The sequence below is a fragment of the Numida meleagris genome, chromosome 2 (genome assembly GCF_002078875.1).
Source record: "Numida meleagris isolate 19003 breed g44 Domestic line chromosome 2, NumMel1.0, whole genome shotgun sequence".
Taxonomy (NCBI): domain Eukaryota; kingdom Metazoa; phylum Chordata; class Aves; order Galliformes; family Numididae; genus Numida; species Numida meleagris.
In genome coordinates, this window is record NC_034410.1 from 63,421,837 (window position 1) to 63,442,097 (window position 20,261).

Here is a 20,261-nt window from a genome sequence, read left to right on the forward strand (position 1 = left end):
CTGTTTCTGAGTCCTGCGACTCACTGGGCGCTAAGCTGGTTTTGATCTTTTCTGTTTCCTGTAGACTCTTACGAAGTATCATTGACTGTAAATAGTCACTTCAGCTGTCTGCTCTGAGACTGTGAGATGGCACTTTATTAACCTGATCTGTGCTTCCTTGAGAAGGCTCTATGGTGTGCCTGCCTCTCAGAAGGCAGGCTGTCCTGTGCTGGCTGGGCTTTGTAGTTGCGCAAGAGAGAGACTCCACTGGGTGGAACTGGCTTCTTTCTTTCTATCTGCGAACCACTATGATCCTAGGGAAGATTTTCCTGAGATGGGAGAGAAGGGACAGCAGCCTGTTCCCTATGGTCTGTAGGACAAACTGCTGTGGAAAGGTCAGCACGTCTTCTCCAGGAAACTCCCAAGCATGGATGAGACTTGCTGAAGAATGCACCGTTGCTCATGTCCTTGGGAGACTGCTTAGAAGGGAGGAGTTGGGACTGGGCCAGTAATTCAGGGAGGAGTTGTGCAGAGTAGGTGAGGTGGCGGATGAAATTTTGCAGGAGAATGAGAGATAGCTGGGGGTGGTGTTCTTGCCCTTTGTGCCTGACCGTGAGGGAGGACGGGAAAATCCAAAGGGTTCCTGAGAGCTGCAGAAGTAATGGAGCAGCTGTGCACCAGCTGCTTCTGAGATCAAAGGGCTGACTGCTCACTATGAAGTTTGGCCTCTGGAGAGTGTTTTATCTAGCATGGCGAAGGAGAGCCAAATATTTGGATGTAGAGGCAAGCCTGGGGCAAGATGGTTGCATAAGGAGTAGAGGTTTTTGTCCTGGTATGTGGACAGTGATAAGACGTTCTTTGAGAGCTAAGAAAACAGTGCTCTGCTTTAACCTCAGCTCTTCTGCTGAGCTGTGCCACTCTTCCTCTGGGCTGATGGAAGGAAAGGGGATTTTAATGAGAGGTTAATGGGTGATCTTGCAGCAAGCTGGGAAATATGTGACTGAAGATGGCAGGAAGAGGACTTAACTTTGGTAGCGCTGTTTTGTTTTGAGGTAATAATGATATGAAGTAATACTAACATGAGGGAATCTAAGAAAATTAGAGTTAAGGATGAGGAAGAAGAACTTCAGCAATCCAAAGAGATTCTAAACATGCTATGGTTATAGTGAGAAAGCAGCAAGACAGCACAGCTTAATTCTGTAATGCAGGAGACAAGAATGAGAGCTGATCTAAGGCCACTTGACAGAGAGGTAAAAGGGATTAATGGAAGGAGAGCTCCTGCTGCAAAAAGAAAGCTGCAAAATAAATAGGTAAGACAAAAAGTCAAAAGGAAAAGGGAGGCTTAGGGAAGTATTTCTTTCCCCTCTCATGAAGTTACATAGCAAGTCAGTGACTGATCTGCTGTTTGAATGAAGGCTTATTATAGCTAGGCCAGTGCTCTAGGTACTAGGTTGTAGTTCCTCTAGTACTGTTAATTAAGTGATAATTACATGCATTAGGTCTGTTTTTAGTATTTGTTTATGTGGTGGCTATACTGGAACATGTTTGAAGTGTTCCAATCATTTTTACTCCCAGAATAGAGCTTAAAGAGCAAAAACAGAGACTAATTCAATGAGTGGGCTATGAAATTCCCACCTTCTGGGAAGGTGGGAACCTCTGCTGGCAGAGCAAAAAAAAGGCTTCTGATTCATTCTTGGAAGTGTGCTTCCAGCACCGTGTAAACCGTTTTAATGCGGCCATATACAGGAGTGAAAAAAGAGAGCTGAAGTGATTTGAACAGTTCTTGGCTTTCCAGAGTAAGGGGAGGTGGCTATGCCAAGTTTCTTTTTGTAGGCCATGTTGTAGCAATATGGTGGACTTCAATTACTAGAAAATGAGTATGTTTTGTAATTAAATAACATTCTAAGCAATAGTATATGCTGTTTTGTCTGGCAGTGCTGAATGTTTCCTTTATCCTCGCCCACTATCAAATATAGTTGAGCATCAATAGTAATATTGTTATTAAGATCTAAGCCAAACTTCTAAGTTCACTAGATACCAAGGATCTTAAGATTTCTACGTTGTATACTGGTAGGGTTGTAGAGTGTGCAGAGAGACTGGGTTTCATTAGTGGTTGTAGCCGAAAAATAGTTTATGTATTGATTAATCGTTGCTATTGTTAAATTTTGTGCCTTTCTTTAACACTACTAAATTGAGTATGTGTTTTGAGAGTATAATTTAAGTCACTGTGGGAAGCTAGTGCTGTGTTACACCACAAATTTTAAAAGTTCTTGTAGTTTGACACCAAAATTTGGCATTGGGGTGATAGCCTTGTCGAGCTGGGCACTACACTGTCATCGGACCATCACAGACTGCACGTTACGGAGTGAGGTATCTTTTTTTTGTTGTTGTTATTGAAGCAAACTAGCTGACAGCTTTTGCAGGGCAGACATAAAACCAAGTGGCTAAGCATCAGTTCTTGAGCCTGTTATGCTGTTAGATAATAAATCCAACTTTAGAGCTCCTGATGTCAGAACAAGAAGTTGCAGCCCCATAAACTTATTTAAATGCGTTCAAAAAATCTTTTATAAGATTTATGACAGCATTGGTATTGTTTGTTTTCCCATTGTTGGTGTAAATGTTCTATCATATATTTGTGACTGATTCAACAGGAATCTGAAGGAGAAGGTGCACCAGCACCTCCAGATTCTTCTCGTTCTGCAGTTTAGCTTGGTATGATTTAATGGAAAAAGGGATTTTGTTGTTGGTGTTTTGGTTTTTTTTTGCATGGGGAAGGAGTGGGGAGAAGAGGGGAGGTTGAGGTGGGAGAGCTGCCTGAAGGACTGTGGTAGAGAGAGCTGGGTTCTTATAACAAATCGCTGGGTGACCTTGTACAAGTAATTTTGCAGTTCTGTGCTGCTCTGACAGTTTCAGTGCCTCAGACTCTGCGATGCTACTTGCTGTGTAAAGCACGTTGAGATAGCTATAGGTGCATGCAGTGCTTACAAAACTTCAAAACCTGTAATCAGCTCTGGCCGCATCTGTTTTCCTCTGAAGACCGCTGATCAGAGAGCAGTGGCTTTGACCAGAGCTCCAGGGCAAAACAAGTCATATCTTTTCTCCACCTGTCTGGGGAATGATGTAAATGAAGGAAGTGGCATAGGTTTTATTCTGCTTAAGGCAAGACTGTAGTTACTGGAAAGCATGACTCTGTTGGCAACATTGTCGAGAATGGAGAGATGAAGGGTAACTAAGGGTAACGTGAAGCATTTGGGATATTTATAAAAATGTGAAATGGCTTTTCTTGTTAAAAGAATGGTTGTGCATCATTAAAGGCTACAAAAGCAAAGAGGGAACATTCTTTTCAGATCAGGAGGAAAGCAATCCTTAGTGGTTGCTAATCTATTTATGTTCCAGTCATACTCAGAGTGTGACTTTGTGAGCTGAATCTCTTGTAATTAATTGCCTTGAATATGTTACTCTGCAGCAAGATTCATTGTTCTATTTTCCCCAAGAGGAAGGCTCAGATTTCTAGCTTTAGGACTTCCCTGTAAAGTGAGCAGAGAGACATGGCTGAATTTCCATGTATTGTTTTGTTGAAACATTATTAATTGTGGCTTCCATTACAAGCATGTCAATTCAATGTGATCTGGACAGAAATTGGTGTGTCTGGTGGGAAGCAGCCAGTACTGTATTCTGAGGATAATACATGAGTTCTAGGAGTCAAGTTTTGATCCCTGTTGATAGAGTTCCTGGAGCTTTGCGGAATCAGTAAGATGCTATTTGGTTCCCTGGTTTCTCAGGCAGTCAGAGACTTTATTTTTTATTATTTTTTTCCTTCAACTTCTTTCTGCCAGGTTCCCTTTACTATTCCCCAAGCAATGCTCTAAAAATATACATATTAAACCAAGTTAGATGAAGGTGAACTAAAAGCTCCTTGCCTTGTGTAAAGATCTAGAGGGACAAGATTACACAGCTTCTCAGCATTGTGTTTAACTTATGGCTTCAAAAGGGCCTCCAGCTCAATCTCACTTATGTATGCAAGCCCTTCTCCTTTATGCCTTTGCTTGAACAGAAGTAAATGCATTTTTAAATAGGGAAGCATTCCTGTAGCTTCTTCCTTTCAATTCCCTGAGGTATTGTTGGCCGTGGGAACCTCTCTATATAGCTCCTATGGAACTGGGAACTTGGAGCATAGCCATGACACTTCCATGTAAGAAAACACACATGCTCTATGCAGAACTTCTCACTGACATTGGTAATGTGAGTGGAAAAGCCAATTTTTATTCTATAGACTTACTTCTTTTGTGAATGAAAACCTACACTGAATTTTCTTCCCTGGGGGCTGAAAGTGGAGTTGCTGTTAAGTTTCTGCTCAATTTGAGACATCCTTAGATCCAGATGCTGTTTTTCCTGCTCCTTCTGTAATCCATGGCCTGACCAAGTTAACTATATGCTGAGGACCTCTAGGAAGAGGAGCTGTGGAGAATATTTTTTTTCTTCATGCCTATCAGAAGGTAGGTCTGCCCCATTCAGGACTGTTTTGATACTCTGTAGTCCAGAATGGCTATTTCTTCTTTTTAATTACACCAGTGTTGGTAGGTCCGTTGAGAAAGTTCAAGTGTTCCTCCTGCATTTACTTGCGTAGTTTCTCTAATTGTTTACTGTGCTGAAACTGAGCAACCAGCCAGGGACATAGGCATTGCTGAAGGCAGAGTGCCTGCCCAGGGGCCTGCTTACCCTGCACTTGGCCAGCGTTTGCCACAGGCTGTGTGGATAAGCAAGCAGTGTTTGTTTCCAGGAAATAAAAACTGTGGAGTTCTTGGCCTCTCTTGTGGAAGAGCAATCTGACAACCACCATTCAGACAAAAAGCTCTCGGTTTGACTCGCGAATACTACATCTCCAAGACGGTGGTGGTATTGTATTTTTGTGGTTTTCTTCTTGGGTTGTTCTTTTTCTTTTTGTTTTCTCGGAGAACTGTCATTTTAGATGTCATTTTCTGGAAGACCCCGAAAAGATGATTCAGAAACAAAGGCGGGATGGAGAATTGCAGTGCTAACGTAAGACAGAAGTTTGACGGAGACTTTTTAATAGCATAGGAATTGCTTTATGGAGCAGATTTTGTTCAAAGTGTCATGAGTTCTTGTCCCTATAAATTATGAGGGCAAAGTAAAAGCACCTTGAAGTGTGCAACCTTACACAATTACTGCTCTAAAATGGCTGTGGTGCCCTTCTCCTTCTCCTGAATTCAATTTGGTAACAACAGAGAAGTAAAAGGGGATAAGGAAAAAAAAACTAGAATAATTTAGAAGTTGGTCTTGGACTGAGGCTAAATGTGATAAATTCTGCCTTGAAGGGAGATCTTTTAGATAGCAATTGAGAAAAAGATACAGTATTTTAAGACTGAGTTGAGGATCTGCTCTATTTTACTTCTCCAAACTCAGTAAGAGCCATGTGGACAGAACAGCTTCTGTCTACACAACAGAAATCTTTACAGTGTTAAGATTTCAGTGTAAACTGTGAATTCCGACGTTCCTCCACAGTGTCCTGAATTTCTTAAAAATTACTTGTTTTATTAGGAAAGGTAAAATTACAACAGCCTGCCCTGCCAATTCTTCTGTCCATATTTAGATATATTCCATCCCCAGTCCAATGAGAAGATACTGCCCCGTTCTAAGAGAAGATTTCCAAGTGCCAACATCCATGCAGAAGTCAAGAGTCTGGTTACCATTGTAACAAACCACCATGGATTCTTGTCCTTGCTTTCTTATGGCACGAGAATGCTTATGAAATATAAAATTTGTAAACTACATATGATAAGCTGTCTTGTAAGTATCACTGAGGATGGTATGTCTTTGATTAAATCATCTGTTGTCAGCCCTTAAGCTCTGTCCTCTCATGGTCTCCGAGCTGTTTTATGTGGCCCTGAGTGTGGGTCACTGAGTCAGATTTTTTTTGAAGAACTTTGCATTTCTAAGTAGAAATAAGTAGCTGTCTTCTTGTGGACTTACATTTCTTTCGATTTCGTGGATTTTTTTTGTTTGTTTTTGTTAATTTAACTCCTCCAGATGTTTTGCTGTGTCCATAGCTTGGAAATTACTACAGTCAGGTTTACTGCAGAGAGGGTAAAAAAAAAAAAATCCACCTCTGCCTTCTGCCTTTCATTGCTTCCAAATGTTAAAAACAAACAAAAAATAAGTAAGTAAAGCAAACTTGGACAAAAGTGGCGAAGTTCCAGAAAAGGTTTTGCCATTGATGGAAAAAGGACAGAGAGAAAGGAAATGTGCTTCAGAATGCTTCCCCCAAGCCAGTGCTTTCAAACTTGTTTGGTGGTTCGTAAGGCTCAGAAAGTTTGTCCTTGCCTGTGGTGACAGATATAGCCTGTTGTCCTGCGTCCCTGTAGCTGTTCTTGGGATGTCACTGCCAGCAGAATACTGTCACAGAACGTTTTTTGGAGATACTGAGTGAAGTACAAAATGGATCTATCATGCCTTATTTTTCCTCTTTTTTTTCTCTGGCTTGCCTCGGTGATGGAAAATGTTGGTGCATGGAAATTCTGAGACAGACTGTCAAAAACAATAATTGTATGAGATGGTGAAAAACAGTTTGAAGGTATTGTAAAGAGCTAGGGGGAGCTTTCCGGGAAGGGAGTTGGAGCTAGCCAAAGAGAAGTCTGGACTATTACATTAATTAGTCTGTCACAAGGTTTTTGAAAGCAAGGATGGAGCTGTATTAGCACGTTGGCTTTGTGGCAAATGAGAGCTGGCTGGAACCTGCTCATCTGCATGTAGTTTTAGGATGAATTAAAGTCTTAAAGCCCAGGGGTTTTGTTGAAAAATGACACTTTGAAAGAGGCAAGTTGGCTGCTAGGAGTCAGAATCATGGCAAAGCCGAAATAAGCTTCGTATTTCTTAACCCCCCATGTCACTGTGATCTCCAAATTTTCTCTGTAGATGTGTGAATGCACAAGGACTGAGTGTTGTGAGCTGCCAGGTTTTAGTGAGATGTGGAAAAGGAAAATACATTACAGCTGTCCATTATGTAAATACAGATTTGAAAAACATGGAGTTATTCAGACTTGATAATGTTTATAAGGAAAGGGAAGAGGCAGCAACAGAATAAGGAGAAGAGCGAGGGATGCGAGTAAACTGAAGACTCAAACTATGACGTCAGTGTTTGGCACAAGTCGGCAGAATAAATAAAGTACTGAGATGGTAGGGGGCTGGGGAAAAGAGAATTGTCGAGTAGCATAAAGAGCGAATCTAGAGCCAGCGTGCTGTGCATTGTGTTAGTAGGCATCAAGTGGAACTTGTGGGAAAGATAGCAGCAAAAGAAACTAAGGTTGGAATGAAGGCAACCAAAAGATTTGCTATGCTCCAGTCATTTTTGTACTGCTATGAATTGGATGCAGCTCTGTGGGACATTAGAAGTATGCCCAAAGACATAGCACTACGAGAGAAATAGGCCTTCTTTTTTATTAGAAAAGATGCAAATTAGATACAATTGTGATTTATGTGATTCTGAGTATGTGGGAAGCTGGCATCAAGGCCTGAGAAACTAGCAAATTAAAAAGGCCTGAAGAGAAATAAAATGGGATCCCAAGGGACTGTTTATTCTCTCATTATAAAAAAAAGATCATTAAGAAAGACGAGCCTGTTAAAATTAGATAATGAGTATAATTTCCAGTGGCTCATAGCCACCAACGCTCACGAGCTACCTTATACATGTGTGAATGGGAGCTTAGGAACCTGAATGCCTTAGGATCTTGGTTTTTGAGGAAATGCAGTATGGTACCAGCTCCAGACAGGTGAAGCAAGATGGGTACCAGACTTCCAGCACACCTGTGTTCCTTCTGTAGGTATTTCTAACCCCGTTAGATGGCAAATGGTTTTGCACATTGTTAGTAAGAGCTATTCTGAACTTCTCTAAAGTTCTGCTTCAGAGTTACTCTGGGATAATGGCAACGCAGCAAAGAGGGGTGAAGGATGTTAAGTATGTTGCTGGATGCTGTGCTGATGAGAAAGCCAAAGAAGAATGTAGTACACAGCCTCTCAGGGTCTCCTGTTTCCTATGGTTTCTGCCCCTTCTATCAGTATAACTGATGGACACAATTTTTTATAACTTTGTCTTTCCGTCTTCATACAAATTGGTCAGGGAATGCATAGTTGAAGCTAAAGAAGGAACACTGCTATTCAGATTAACTCTTTCTAGGCATGAAAAGCCCATGCAGGGCAAGTAACAGTATGAAATAATAGTATTCCAGCATCCTTTGGTTTAAAAAAACAAACAAACAAAAACAACAAACCCTATTCATTTTTGTTTACAACACGAGGTACAAGTAAAGGATGCCTGATATCTATCTACCTTCAGAGTTCCTAGAACTGCTTGTGAAAGTTTCTCTATCGCGTAGAATCTTGGACCAAGAATCTTTAAAGCAAAGCTCCCAAAGCTGTGCAGGGAGACTCTGCTTTGCCATTTCATGAGTGCTTCTGGTCTCCAGAAGTGCTGGATTCAGAAATTTTGCTGGAACAACATTGGGTCAGTGAGACGTGAGCATGAAATTGAATTTGAAGTTGTGAACTTTTGGGATAAGTAGTCCATACAGAATATACTTGTGCGGGTTGCATGTTATGCATTGTGTTTGTGCAATCAGCTGTTTAAGGATCATAAATAAATTTTAAGGAACATTTAGAATTAAAAGCGAAATTTGACTGATAAGCCTTTAATGACAGCTGTGTGTCTGAACCTCATACTGTTGGAAAAATCAAACTTCACCATCCTGGAGTAATTCTAGGTTTATTATTTTAAATGATGATTTAAAAAAAAAAAAAAGAGCATGAAAGTGTAGCTGAGATTTTTGAAAAGTTGGAAGCCATCTTGCATCGCTCCTGAGCCATGCCAGCTCTCATATGCCTGTCAGTGCTGCTGGTTCAGGATTGCTTACCCATTCTGGGCACCTGGCCAGCCTGACTTAAAAAGCTGCAATTGCCATGATTGCTAGGAATAGTTGCAGTTCTTGCCTTGGATTTCTTGTGCCTTGCTTCTTTCCTTCTTCAAGAAAGTCTTACATGCTCACATCAGTTCTGAGGAGATCCTTATTTCTCCCTCAGGGGTTCCCACAGAGAAGCAGTCAGAGCTATCCAGCTCTGACAAATGCAGTTTTTCCACAGAGAGCAGCGAGCAAGAGCCTCCCTTTCTTAGGGTTGAATCCCTTCTGCCCCAAGCAGGAAAGCTTGGTCTTGCTGCTAGGACATAGGAAAAACAGATTTGAAAGATCTTTATTCTGATGTTCTTGCAGGGGGACTGTCTTTTTTTTCTTTTGTGCATTCATGATGTGATGTTCTCATTCTCCTTGCCCTCACAGTTCCAGTTTGTGATGAGGAAGTGGTCTGAGAGACAAAATCCAACGCTTATCTTGCTTGTGCCTTGTACTATTGGGCACTGTGTGTTCAGTGATAACGTGGTTCTGGGGAGTGTGCCATAGGTTCTTGCCATTGGTGCTGAAGCTCTTCCTGGGGTACAGTTGCTCTTCACTGATATGAACCGAGAGGAGCACCAGGGGTGTGTGAGATGGGGAAGTAATGGTGATGTGTCAGGTTATGGCAGACTGCTGGCTAGAAATTTTCCATCAGGGCATTTCCTGTGTTCAAACCAACTTCTTGGGGGTACCAAACAATGCTGACGATTTCTGAAGCCTCCAAATCTCAAGTCAGAGATTGTGTACCTTTCTAGACGCTGGCAAAGTTACATTTATTCTTAGCTGACTAAATTATCTTGGGGATCTTTGGGACAATTTTGATGAGGCATATTTATTTTATATATATATATATTATAAAGACTGCTGTATTAGTTTTTTGTTTTTGAAAATTTAGCAATCAAATTTGTTTTGCTTTATGAAAATTGGAATGAAAACCTTACATGTTTCTTTCCCTTCTTCTGGATGTATAGATGTGCTTAATTTGTATCTTGAATGTAACTTTATGTTGGTATAAATGAGCACATAATTATTCCATAAACACTCAAAAATGCAAGAGTGGTATCAATCATTCTTAGTGTAATGCTGATTTTACAGCTGCTTCTGTGGGTGTCACAGCTCAGCTCTTGTGATCACAAAGTTCAGTTTGCAGACCCTTATTTTGACATTACTGATCACGAGGCCTACAAAGCAAGCAAAAAAACCTTTGGTGGGCAATGTTGCTTCCCTTTGCTTTCTTATTTTGATCCCTTTGATTCAAGGGGTCATCTCATTTAGAAGCTCCTAGCTTTGCTTTGTTGTTAACTGTTACTTTGAATAAAAAAGTTCTTCCAGAACATAAGTTCAGGACTTAGCAGATTGCCAGCTTTCATTGCTGGTGCTCTTTCTGTACATAAAGCCCAGCGGGGAGGGGTGGTGAGAAGAAAGGGGAATATTTGTCTGCCTTCTGGTGTTTGATCACAGTGTGCTTCTATGACAATAGTAGTCCTGTGATGTAATAGACCGTATGGAAACTTAACACTGAAAGAAAACTGTGTTACTTACTTTCATGTTTTTATACAATTGAAGTGCAAGTATGGTTTATGTACTGTGTTTTATTTGCTCCTGGCTTAGCAGGTTTTCTAGTTTTTGGTTTTTAAATAATAGTGTTTGACAAAGATCCCAGTCCAGCCTGACAAACTCAGTGAATTTCACATACATACGTTTTATGTATGTGGAGCATCGTCGGCATTTCACAAAATTGCTACTGGCAGTAGGCAGTTGGTGCAGCATGTGATTGTGCTTGAGTCGAGGGGCTCAGTATGAGCGTCTGCTCCCAGTAACACAGGTGGTACTAGAACTTTGTGAGAATTAACTGATTAGGGAGAGGCAGGGATTCCAACACTTTGAATAGTGTTAGTATTCTGGGTTTTGTCTGGTAATTAGGACATTTTGGTGGAGGTGGGTGTGTAGGGTTATAATGATTGAGTTTCAGAAAACAGAATCCAGGAAATAGTTTTATTATAGCATTATGGATTGACTTCTCTCTGTGCAGGATTATGTAGTTTCTAGTGTATGTTTAGTAAGTTATATCCAGAGAATGTAATAAAATGTGTTAAATTGGAACTGATGGCTGAAACTACATGCTGTTGTCTTTGGTAGTCCATTTGGTTACACTGCAGAATGACTGGATTGCTCTGCAGCTTGATTGGTCTGATCTTGGGGAAAAAATGCAAAGTTTTAAGCTACTGAGGCTAAAGCAATATTTCAGGCACTATATAAAAGGCTTGTATATTTGTTTTCTTTAACAATCCTGTTTATCCTTGAAGAAACAAGCAAGACTTTTTCCTTATGCTTTTTACCAGAGTCAAGGATGATCCCTGCCTTGCCCAAAACCCACAAGTCACTTTGTGTTCATTTCTGTTCTAGGAGATTTCGTACCATCTACTACAAGATGTTGGATTCTCAAAAGACTAAAATATGTAACATTGCAGAGCCTGATGATCCTGCAGCTCTAGCCGTAGTGATTGTAGATGATGTTTGGATTGTTGGAAAATGGAAGGAATAAAAATACAATATTCACAGAACAGCTGAGAGTGGAAGAGGCAGCTGGAAGATACCTGGTCCAAGCCTCTGCTCGAGCAGGGCCATTGAGGGCTGGTTGTCCAGGACTGTGTTCAGGAGGCTTCTGAAGATCTCAGACCTTTCCAAGAGACTTATCTGAGTGCCCAGTCACCCTCGCACTGGAAGCGTGTTTCCTGATGTTCAGATAGACTCTCCCGCATCTCAGTTTGTGCCCACAGCATCTTGCTCTGGCACTGGATGCCAGCAGCCTGGCTTTGTCATCTTTACACTGTTCTTTCAGGTATTTACATACGTTGATGAGTTCCCCAGCTCAAGCCTTCTCCTTTCTGTGTTATCCTTCAAGCAGATATGAGGGTAGTTGAAGTCTGCTATAAGGACCAGGTCCTGCAAATGTGAGCCTTGTAGTCTGCATGAGTTTAGGCATGTGTACTGATAATGTACTCTGCATTGATGTATTGAACGGGTACATGTTCACCTGATGTTTATCTCCTCTAACACTGAGGGTGATAAGAATGAGGATTTAAGGGAGAGTAACTGATATTCCTTTAGCTATTCCTTTATTTCTTCATGCAGCTGCTTTAAGAACTTATCTGCTGTGTCTGTGTGGTTTCCAATTACCCTTATTTATTTTTCCCTGTGCAGGAGCCATGAGTAGGACCAGAAGAACTCCATCTCCATTGCTGTATTTTGTACTGCACTTCAGAATCTTTGCACATCAAACCCTTCATCCTGGGAGTGAGTGCCTCACATGGTATTTATGTATTTTTTTCTCCTTGTATTTGAAAGGCTGGTGCATGACCATCTGCTAGTCATGTTCCTCAAGAGTGGGGGGGGGGGGGGAAGAAAAAGCAAAGACCTGTAACTGAAGTATTCTCTAGAAAAATGCAGGGCAGTACAGAACAGGAATACAACATGGTGGTCTTGTGCCATATCACGGTTCTCATCCTGATGCTTACATCTTCCTTTGGAAAGGAAAATGTACTTGTGTGCCATCTTCAGCATTACTGTGCTCTTGTGCTGCATGATTTAAGGTTGCCAACTCAGCCTCTGATATAGCGCTGTAAGACTGTCTGAGTGTTGACAGCTGCTGGCAGTTCCTTAGCATAGAAAATCATAAGGATAACTGTAAATGAGTTGAGAGGTATCTCCTCCCTCCTACTCATACTTGTCGCAGCCCAGAAGAACATGAAGTACCTCAGCTTCCACCAACAAACCTAGGTAGGTCATTGACCCATTTTATTGAAGGTCTCTCCCATCGTCTCAGCCAGAAATGGTGTTTACTGCCACATTCTCTAGCTGTTTACAGTTCTATTTTGCCCACTGTTGGGGTAAAGCGTAATGAATTTGCATCAGTGCAAAGGAATGCAGTTATAGCTCCAGTATTATGTGTGTTTCAATTAATTTCAAGTAAGCATAGCTTAAAGAAATGGATCTCGCCTAACAAAGTGATTAAATTCCCCTGAGCCTTGTTTTCAGAACAAGCTTCTGAAGTACAGAGAAGTACCCTTTAGCAATGACAGCAATACAGTGAAGGATTCTCTGAAGGAAACTGCCTGAAATGCTGTCTGGGCAAATTTGGAACTTGGAACAAGGGAAAGAGCTCTAGGTGAGTTGAGCTCTTCAGCTTACCCCAAAAAACCTTTTGTTTGTTGTAGGTTAACTTACACAGAGCAAAAATGTTGCTGCGCTTTCTATTTCTACTCAAAGTAACAAATCAAGAGAAGAGTATGCATGTGGCTTTCAACCAGTTCCAAGTACATTCTTCAAACTCTGGCTTATCTAGTCTTGTTTCCTGACAGGAGAAAAGTAGTTTTATTTAACTCAAAATGAACTCAAATGTAATGCAACATGTTGTGAGGAAGGCTTACTCCAACCCAATTGCCAGTACTTAACCATGTGCTGTTTGCTCTAGTGCCTATGGTCATACCTACTTCAGATACAAGCTCCTCAGTTTTTGGAGGCACAGAATTTCTATGTGAGAGCAGCTGAAAGTAAAGTTCTACTACCTATCAGATATTTGATGGGGAAAAAAATCCTTACATTTTTGCCATGTTTCCTTATACATGTAATTTAAATTACTTTTTTTTTCCCTGCAGTGTTAGGAAACCTGTAATTGTAAACCCTGCAGAAATCATAAGAGAAGACTACAGTAGGTTTACATACCTACAACTATTGGAGACACAGCTCCTGTGGACTGGGACTGATGGCAGCAATTTAGATTTGAGGGGAGGCTGAAAAAAAGAGCACAGTATGTTTTACTTCAACCCTTCAACATGCCTTGCTGCATGGGCCTCTCCTGTTGGGTAAGATGTTCAGTTTACATTGCTTCCATATATTCATTCTAGAGCCAGAGAAATAAAGAACCCTTTCTTGTTTACTCTCTGTATGACCTCTTCAAGTATAACTACATCTATCCTCTACTGTTTAACGGTTTCTGCTGAATGCTTCTGATCTTGAATGAAAAACAAAAAATCCTCAGAACCTCCATAGGCAAGTATTGCACGTCAGTAACTATTGCACACCAAGGGTACTTCCTGACCTATACAGAACTGTACAGTATTTTCCTAAGGAAACAATATCTGTGTAGTCCAATGTACTGATATGTACGTTATTTATGAATGAGAGCGTAATTTATAAGTGTAAAGTTATTGTGTACAGAAATTGGTCTGAACTAATGGCTTTTTCTAATTTATTTGCAGCTGAATATGCAAATTGTAGGCATAGTAACAGCACGAAATGAAGGAAATGGAATTATTTTTCCATTTGAATTGACTGACCTCCAATTGGTGTAATTCCTCTACATACCTCTAGGTCCAGTCTGCTGTTTCAATGAAATTCTTTTGTATGTAAGGTCAGCATAAACAATCCTCAAGCTGAAATAAATACAACCTATGCCCAAATGCCTCTTCACGGTGCCAGAGAAGGGTTGTTAATATTACATATTTAAATATAACATATTTAAACCTTTTAGTTTGACTTGTTACATAACATTAGATAATATATGATTCCTTCCCCTTCTCTATAAAATCAAACAAGGAACTCAGATTTTCTTTACCATGGAATTATTGGGAAAATGACCTATTCCTAAGAGGCTGCCGAACACACGTACTGAATGTTCTTTACTATCCATAACAAAAGAATTAAAACTTCAACAACATCTTCCTCTGTTCACCTCATCTCAGAGAAAATATCGGTACAGTTTACAACCACCAACTGATTTTCAGCTTTTCATTAAAGGAAACAAGTAAGAGCTTGTATACATTAGACAGAGTAAAACATGAATATTGAAGTCATAAATTTGCAGGATTTAAGCAATGCTTCCTCTAAAATCAGAACTGTCTTTGAAAAAGACAACTGTATGAGAACCACATTTAAAATGTGTTAAGAAATATTAGTTTTATTTAACCAGTTTTCACAGCTGAATATTTATTCTATAAAAACTTTACAGATTGTACAGTTTATATATAGTTCAAACTACTAGAACAAAAAAGTAGGTCCCACAGATGCAAAAATACTGTACCAATCCAAGGTAAAGGCAGATTTACACACTGTACAGCTCTCCACTGGGAAGGGGAGGTGGGTCAGTTCCAAGTAAAAACTTCAAAACTGTACAAAAATAAGGTTTGATTTCTATTCCATTCTTCATAATACATTCAATAAGATTGCAAGCACAGATACCCAAATAATAATAGATATCTGCAGTCAGGAATCAATAACCACTCCTGAAAGGAATGCAAAATAGGTCTATTTACACAGGGCACTCTTTTACACCATACTGTATATAGTGTATATTTAAAATAATAAAAAAAGCGTAGACAAAGAACATTAAACATCTAATATAAGGTAGTTTTTTTAAAAGTTTTTTTTTTTACTTAATAGTGTGCCAAAAGAATTTTAACTTATTAAATAATATATTCTAAGTGAACCTAAAATTTATGAACATAAAATGCTTTTTTGGTGTAATACATCAATTAAACCAGCAAATACGGAAAAAAAACCCAAACAACTGTATATAAAGTAGTATTCTCACCCAGCAACAGAAGCACTTATGTAGTTATTTAAAAAAAAAAAAAAAGGCTATTTGAAAACCCACTAAGACTAACTTATAACTTAGGATATTCATACATAGATATTCAGTGATTCACTAATACTGCAAAACAAGCTTTTTTTGTCTTTTTTTTTTTTCCTTTCCCCTCCACTTTCCCCCTACTTCCCCTCATTGTCCTTCCCCAAGAGACAGTGGTTTCTTCATGTTATCTGGGTAAGAGTTAAACACGTTCCTGCTCTATTCCTCCCACCCCTCTATACCTCTCCCCAAAAAAGGACAGGAGTGTTTCCTTAGCATTAATCCTGAGCTCACTCTCTTTTGGGTGATACTTGTGATTTAAACTTCAAGGAGTTGATCTGAAAAATTTTAGGATGTTCTGTTATTTGAGGTACGTCAACCTTCTTCTCAGACAGTGCCTTATCTCTAGGCTGACTTGTTGGGCAGTGAAAGTAAGGGCTGGCTAATACCCGTTTCAATTCTGTATTCTAATGATAAAAGAAAAGCATTATTCCAGACTTCCCTGCCACACAGAAAATAATGAAACACCATTCACTTTTTAATCCATTCTCTATTTGATACAATACTAGCCAATGATGACCAAAACTAGAGCCTTTAAAGAGAGGGTTGATAGTGCTCTCTGTCATTGTTTACCTTGTGTGTGCGTGTCTGTGTACACACTCACACATTACCTTTTATATCTAGAGAAAAGTTAGATGTGCACACATACTTACTTTATGCATGTGCATATATATACACGCACACACAAAACAATCGGGAGAAAGGAGTTTTGTTCAAATTTAAGTGATACAGTACTTTCATACCCCTTGACAATAAAAGGGGGGGAAGGGGAAGATTTACTACTGTTCCCAAGCAGAGCAAGGGGTGAGTTTATATAGGTTTTAAAATGGGCATATTTTGTTTGCCCTGCTGTCCAAGAAGTACAATTCCAGTGTCAATGGGCGTCTCCTCAGAACTCATCAATTTTTCTCTGCAGATATTTTAACATTGAGTCCATCCCCTGTGCTGAGCCCCAGATTTTCTTCAAAACTTCGCACTCCTTTTCATTTGCTTGTTCCAAGTCCACCTTCATAATATTACGTACTAGAGCTTTGGATTCTTCAAGTACCTATGCCAGAAAAAGAAGAGTTTGTTCAGTTTTGAGCAGCTTGTGCACTTAGTTTTATACAAACAGATCCTGACATTATTCATAAATTTGAGCTTTTTAAACTTTTCAGGTACTACATGTGCATGATTGATAGTTAGAGAAAACTTCATTTTGGTGAAGGCAAACTGTAATACTGTTACCTAGAACTTCTCTAATAACCAGGCAGACACTGTAATTTAAACATTTAAAATAGATTGAAAAAGTCTGAAGTTGGCTTTTTCACTTATTCTGTTTCAAAATCCACAATTTCTAACGCATGGAACAGTTGCTTTGAACTGCATCTCTTCCCTTAAGGAAGCATCAGACTGCGGTAGTTGTAGCCATCATGAGCAATTGCCAGTAGAGTATACAGACATGAGTGCCACAAGCATCATTAGTAATAACTCAAAGCTCAACCTGTTGTCAAAAACTGCAGTTTTGCTAAACAAATACTGAGTTATCGACTTCCTTGATAATTTCACTTACAACTCAAGATATGATCGGGACAACTGTTTACACTGTTAATTAGACTAAGTTGGTCTTACTTACCATATCGTTTATACTTAAGTTAAAAACAAAGTATGTTTTTAAGAAGTGCAGTGTTCTTAACCACAACATATTACAGCATATGATTAAAAAAATCAGATATGAACTCCTTAAAAAAAAAAATCCAGAAAAACAAACAAAAAAACCCATGTTAATAGACATTACTATACTAGAATGCGATCCTTGTTTCATCACTTTTTTTTTTTTTTTAGAGAGGGAGGGTGTAATGACATAGTTTAACCATACGTTAATTTCTATTTATTTTCTTACAATAAGTTGCTTATAGTTAAATTAAGGACACTTACAACTGAATTACATGTGACCAGTTCCTTAATTCGAACCATTACTTCTTGTGTGAACGTTCCTGGCCAAAACACTTGAGAGACCAGTCCTTTGGCACAAGCTTCCTGCGCAGTCAGCTTCCTTCCACTGAACAACATTTCATTGGCCTGAAGGGATAAAAAGTTACTTCTGGTATGAAATGTAATGAGACAGAACTCTTTAAAGGAAAAATGCTTAAAAGAAAAAAGAAAATGCCTACGCTATTTGAAAGAGTTTGACTACAGCTCTTCCAACTCTTAATAATTAAGATAAGGAGTTGCCTACAGATGAGCTGGTTAGTGGTGCTGGCTATACAGCTTTGGTAGTTATAGAAATACAGAGGTCTATGATTAAATGTGTAATGTGTAGATGGCTTTTGTTGTTTTGTATTCGTGAGCATTCATAAGCTCTAGCTTTCTTGGAGTACTGCAGACACAATTAACTGTACATATGGTAATAGGTTACAGTGCCTGACAGGTCCATAAAATGATAATTAACTCATCACCTTGCTTTCTATTAGAACAGTGCTTGCAGCAACTAAATCTTTCCTAAAAATAATTTTAAAAAATTAAAATAAAAAAAACTACATTTATCTGTAAATTATGAAGATAAGCCAGTTCTGGTAGTAGACCTCCCATGAACTGCTCGTCTTGCAAAGAAAGCATGGTTTAAATAGTCTGCTGTTAATTATTTTTTTTTTTAAATACTGAACATTCCAAAACCTAAATATATGGTTTATTTTGAGCCCATCTCAAATGTCTTCAGCACTATAGCATTTCATTCATGGTGCAACATTTGAAGTAGCTGGCTGATCTTTTGGAGTTCAGTTTCCAAAACCCACTGAAGAGAATGAATCTGATTTCTGTTCAAATTCATCGAAAATTAACAATCCCATTTATTTGGAAGACTAATACTGAACTGACTAATTCTTTCCAAAGGTGATAGAGGAGACTTTTTGGAAGGAATTAAATAAATAAATAAATAAATAAAAAAAGCAACCCACAACAACAAAAAAAAAAACCACAAGAAGAACTGAAAAATCTTCAGCAGAACTTACACATTGAAAAACCATTAATAAAGGTACAGAATAATACATTTTATACAACAATCTCTGTAAATTTATTTGATTTTCAATCCCACACGTGACTGTTTAATAGCTTCCCTGTTAAACGTGACCCTACAGCCATCTATGCATTTCTCTTAATGAAGTTTCTTATACAGACAGTTCTACTTCATATTTGCCTTGAAGTGAAGATTAAAAGCTCAGAGTAATTGTCAACCTTGAGAAATCAGTTTCACTGCTCTTTAATGACTAATTTACATTGAAAATATGAGAAAGCCATTACTGGACACTTGGAACACAAGGCTGTTTGGATGCTGACTCCCAGGTCTGTAGGCTTGTGAAAAGGAATGTTTTCTAGAATCTTTATAAGTTATATATCCCTGTTAGTAATACCTTCTGTGAAAGGTTCCAGCAAGCTTAATTACACAAGATTTGTCATAGTTATGCCTTTTAATTTTCCAGATTATACACAAACAGTACTGACTTGAAATGCTCTGCAAAAATCAGTGATATACACAATTTTGACTGAAAAAAATAGGAAATGGAGAAAAAATATATTTAGAAATTTAAATTCAATTTTAAAAGATACTCAGCACTGGCTTTGATTAAAATGTGAAGACAGTCTACTGGGAGTTAGGAAATTTAGCACTTTAAGACAAATAGTTACATATTCTTCACATCGATCTTAAGTAAGTGATGAAGTAAAAAAAATGAATGCTAGGTTTTTTTTTCCCCAAACTTTTTTTTTTCCCCAAAGACACTGTTCTCCTGAGTGTATGTGAAGACAACAAGTGCTAGTGGTGCAATTATCTTATTTTTGCAAGCTGTAACACAGCATTAGCAGAAAACCTCACATGAAATGTGTACTCTCATCAGTGATCTCAGCTGACAGATTTTGACAGGGAATCTTCAGATCTATACACATTGTATGCTGGAGACCCATTGCCAAACAAATTTTGTTCATCTAACTATGTCTTGTATCTGCTCTGAAATTTAACACACCTATTGCTTACTTTCCAAGAAATAAAATATGGCAATAGAAAAGAAGATGATAAAAATACTTCATTTGCACCATGTTCTCATGACCAACTCGCATATTCATTGACTTGGTTTCTTACTTCTCCTTTCACTGAGGAACTGTCACACTTTGCTGAGCCAGCTGCTGGTCTCAGTTTCCCTCTTTCAACAGAAAGTGTGTCAAGGCATTTCTGTGCAAGCCTAGATGCCATGGAGCACCTTAACTCTCCCATGCACTGTTAAGAGGCAGCTGGTCTCTATAGTGCTGAAGATCCTAACTGACGTAGACTACAGACGCTAGGAAATGTGAATCCCCCATACCTACAGAAAAGCTTAAGACATAGTGCTGGCATGCTGGAAACTGATTAAAAAAAACCCAGTGTATGCAACCTGATCACACAGCTCCTGTGCTTTATGGCCAGAACCAGAAAAAAAACAGCAAGAACTCCACAGCAGACGCACAATAACATGGCTTCCCGAACAAACTTCACAACCTCTATGACAGATTGTTTTCAGAACTCAAAAACAGAGCTTAAACATCCTTCTAAATTTCTTGGTATTCCCAATATATCAGTTTTGAATCCTAAGGTCTGGACTTACTTCCAACTTCCTGTAGTAATGAGC

At 39.1% G+C, this 20,261-nt stretch overlaps 2 protein-coding genes across 5 annotated transcripts in view; one reads left to right on the forward strand and one right to left on the reverse strand.

Annotated features, from left to right (window-relative positions):
* RPP40 (ribonuclease P/MRP subunit p40) overlaps positions 1-20,261 on the forward strand; it is a 44,313-nt gene that overhangs the window by 13,753 nt on the left and 10,299 nt on the right. The window contains exons 9-13 of one of the 4 annotated variants that reach the window (XM_021386204.1): positions 11,343-11,778; positions 12,141-12,249; positions 12,975-13,104; positions 13,595-13,801; positions 14,198-14,742. The gene's annotated coding sequence lies outside the window, so the exon portion shown is untranslated. Of the gene's footprint in view, positions 1-11,342; positions 11,779-12,140; positions 12,250-12,974; positions 13,105-13,594; positions 14,743-20,261 lie in introns of those variants that run through there. The other 3 variants (XM_021386202.1, XM_021386201.1, XM_021386203.1) reach the window with 3 other exon arrangements.
* CDYL (chromodomain Y like) overlaps positions 14,876-20,261 on the reverse strand; it is a 106,866-nt gene continuing 101,480 nt past the window's right edge. The window contains exons 6-7 of the mRNA XM_021386200.1: positions 17,542-17,685; positions 14,876-16,672 (exon numbers count right to left, since the gene is read on the reverse strand). Of these exons, the coding sequence (XP_021241875.1) occupies positions 16,514-16,672; positions 17,542-17,685 (303 nt within the window). The 3' untranslated portion in view covers positions 14,876-16,513. The remainder of the gene's footprint in view (positions 16,673-17,541; positions 17,686-20,261) is intronic.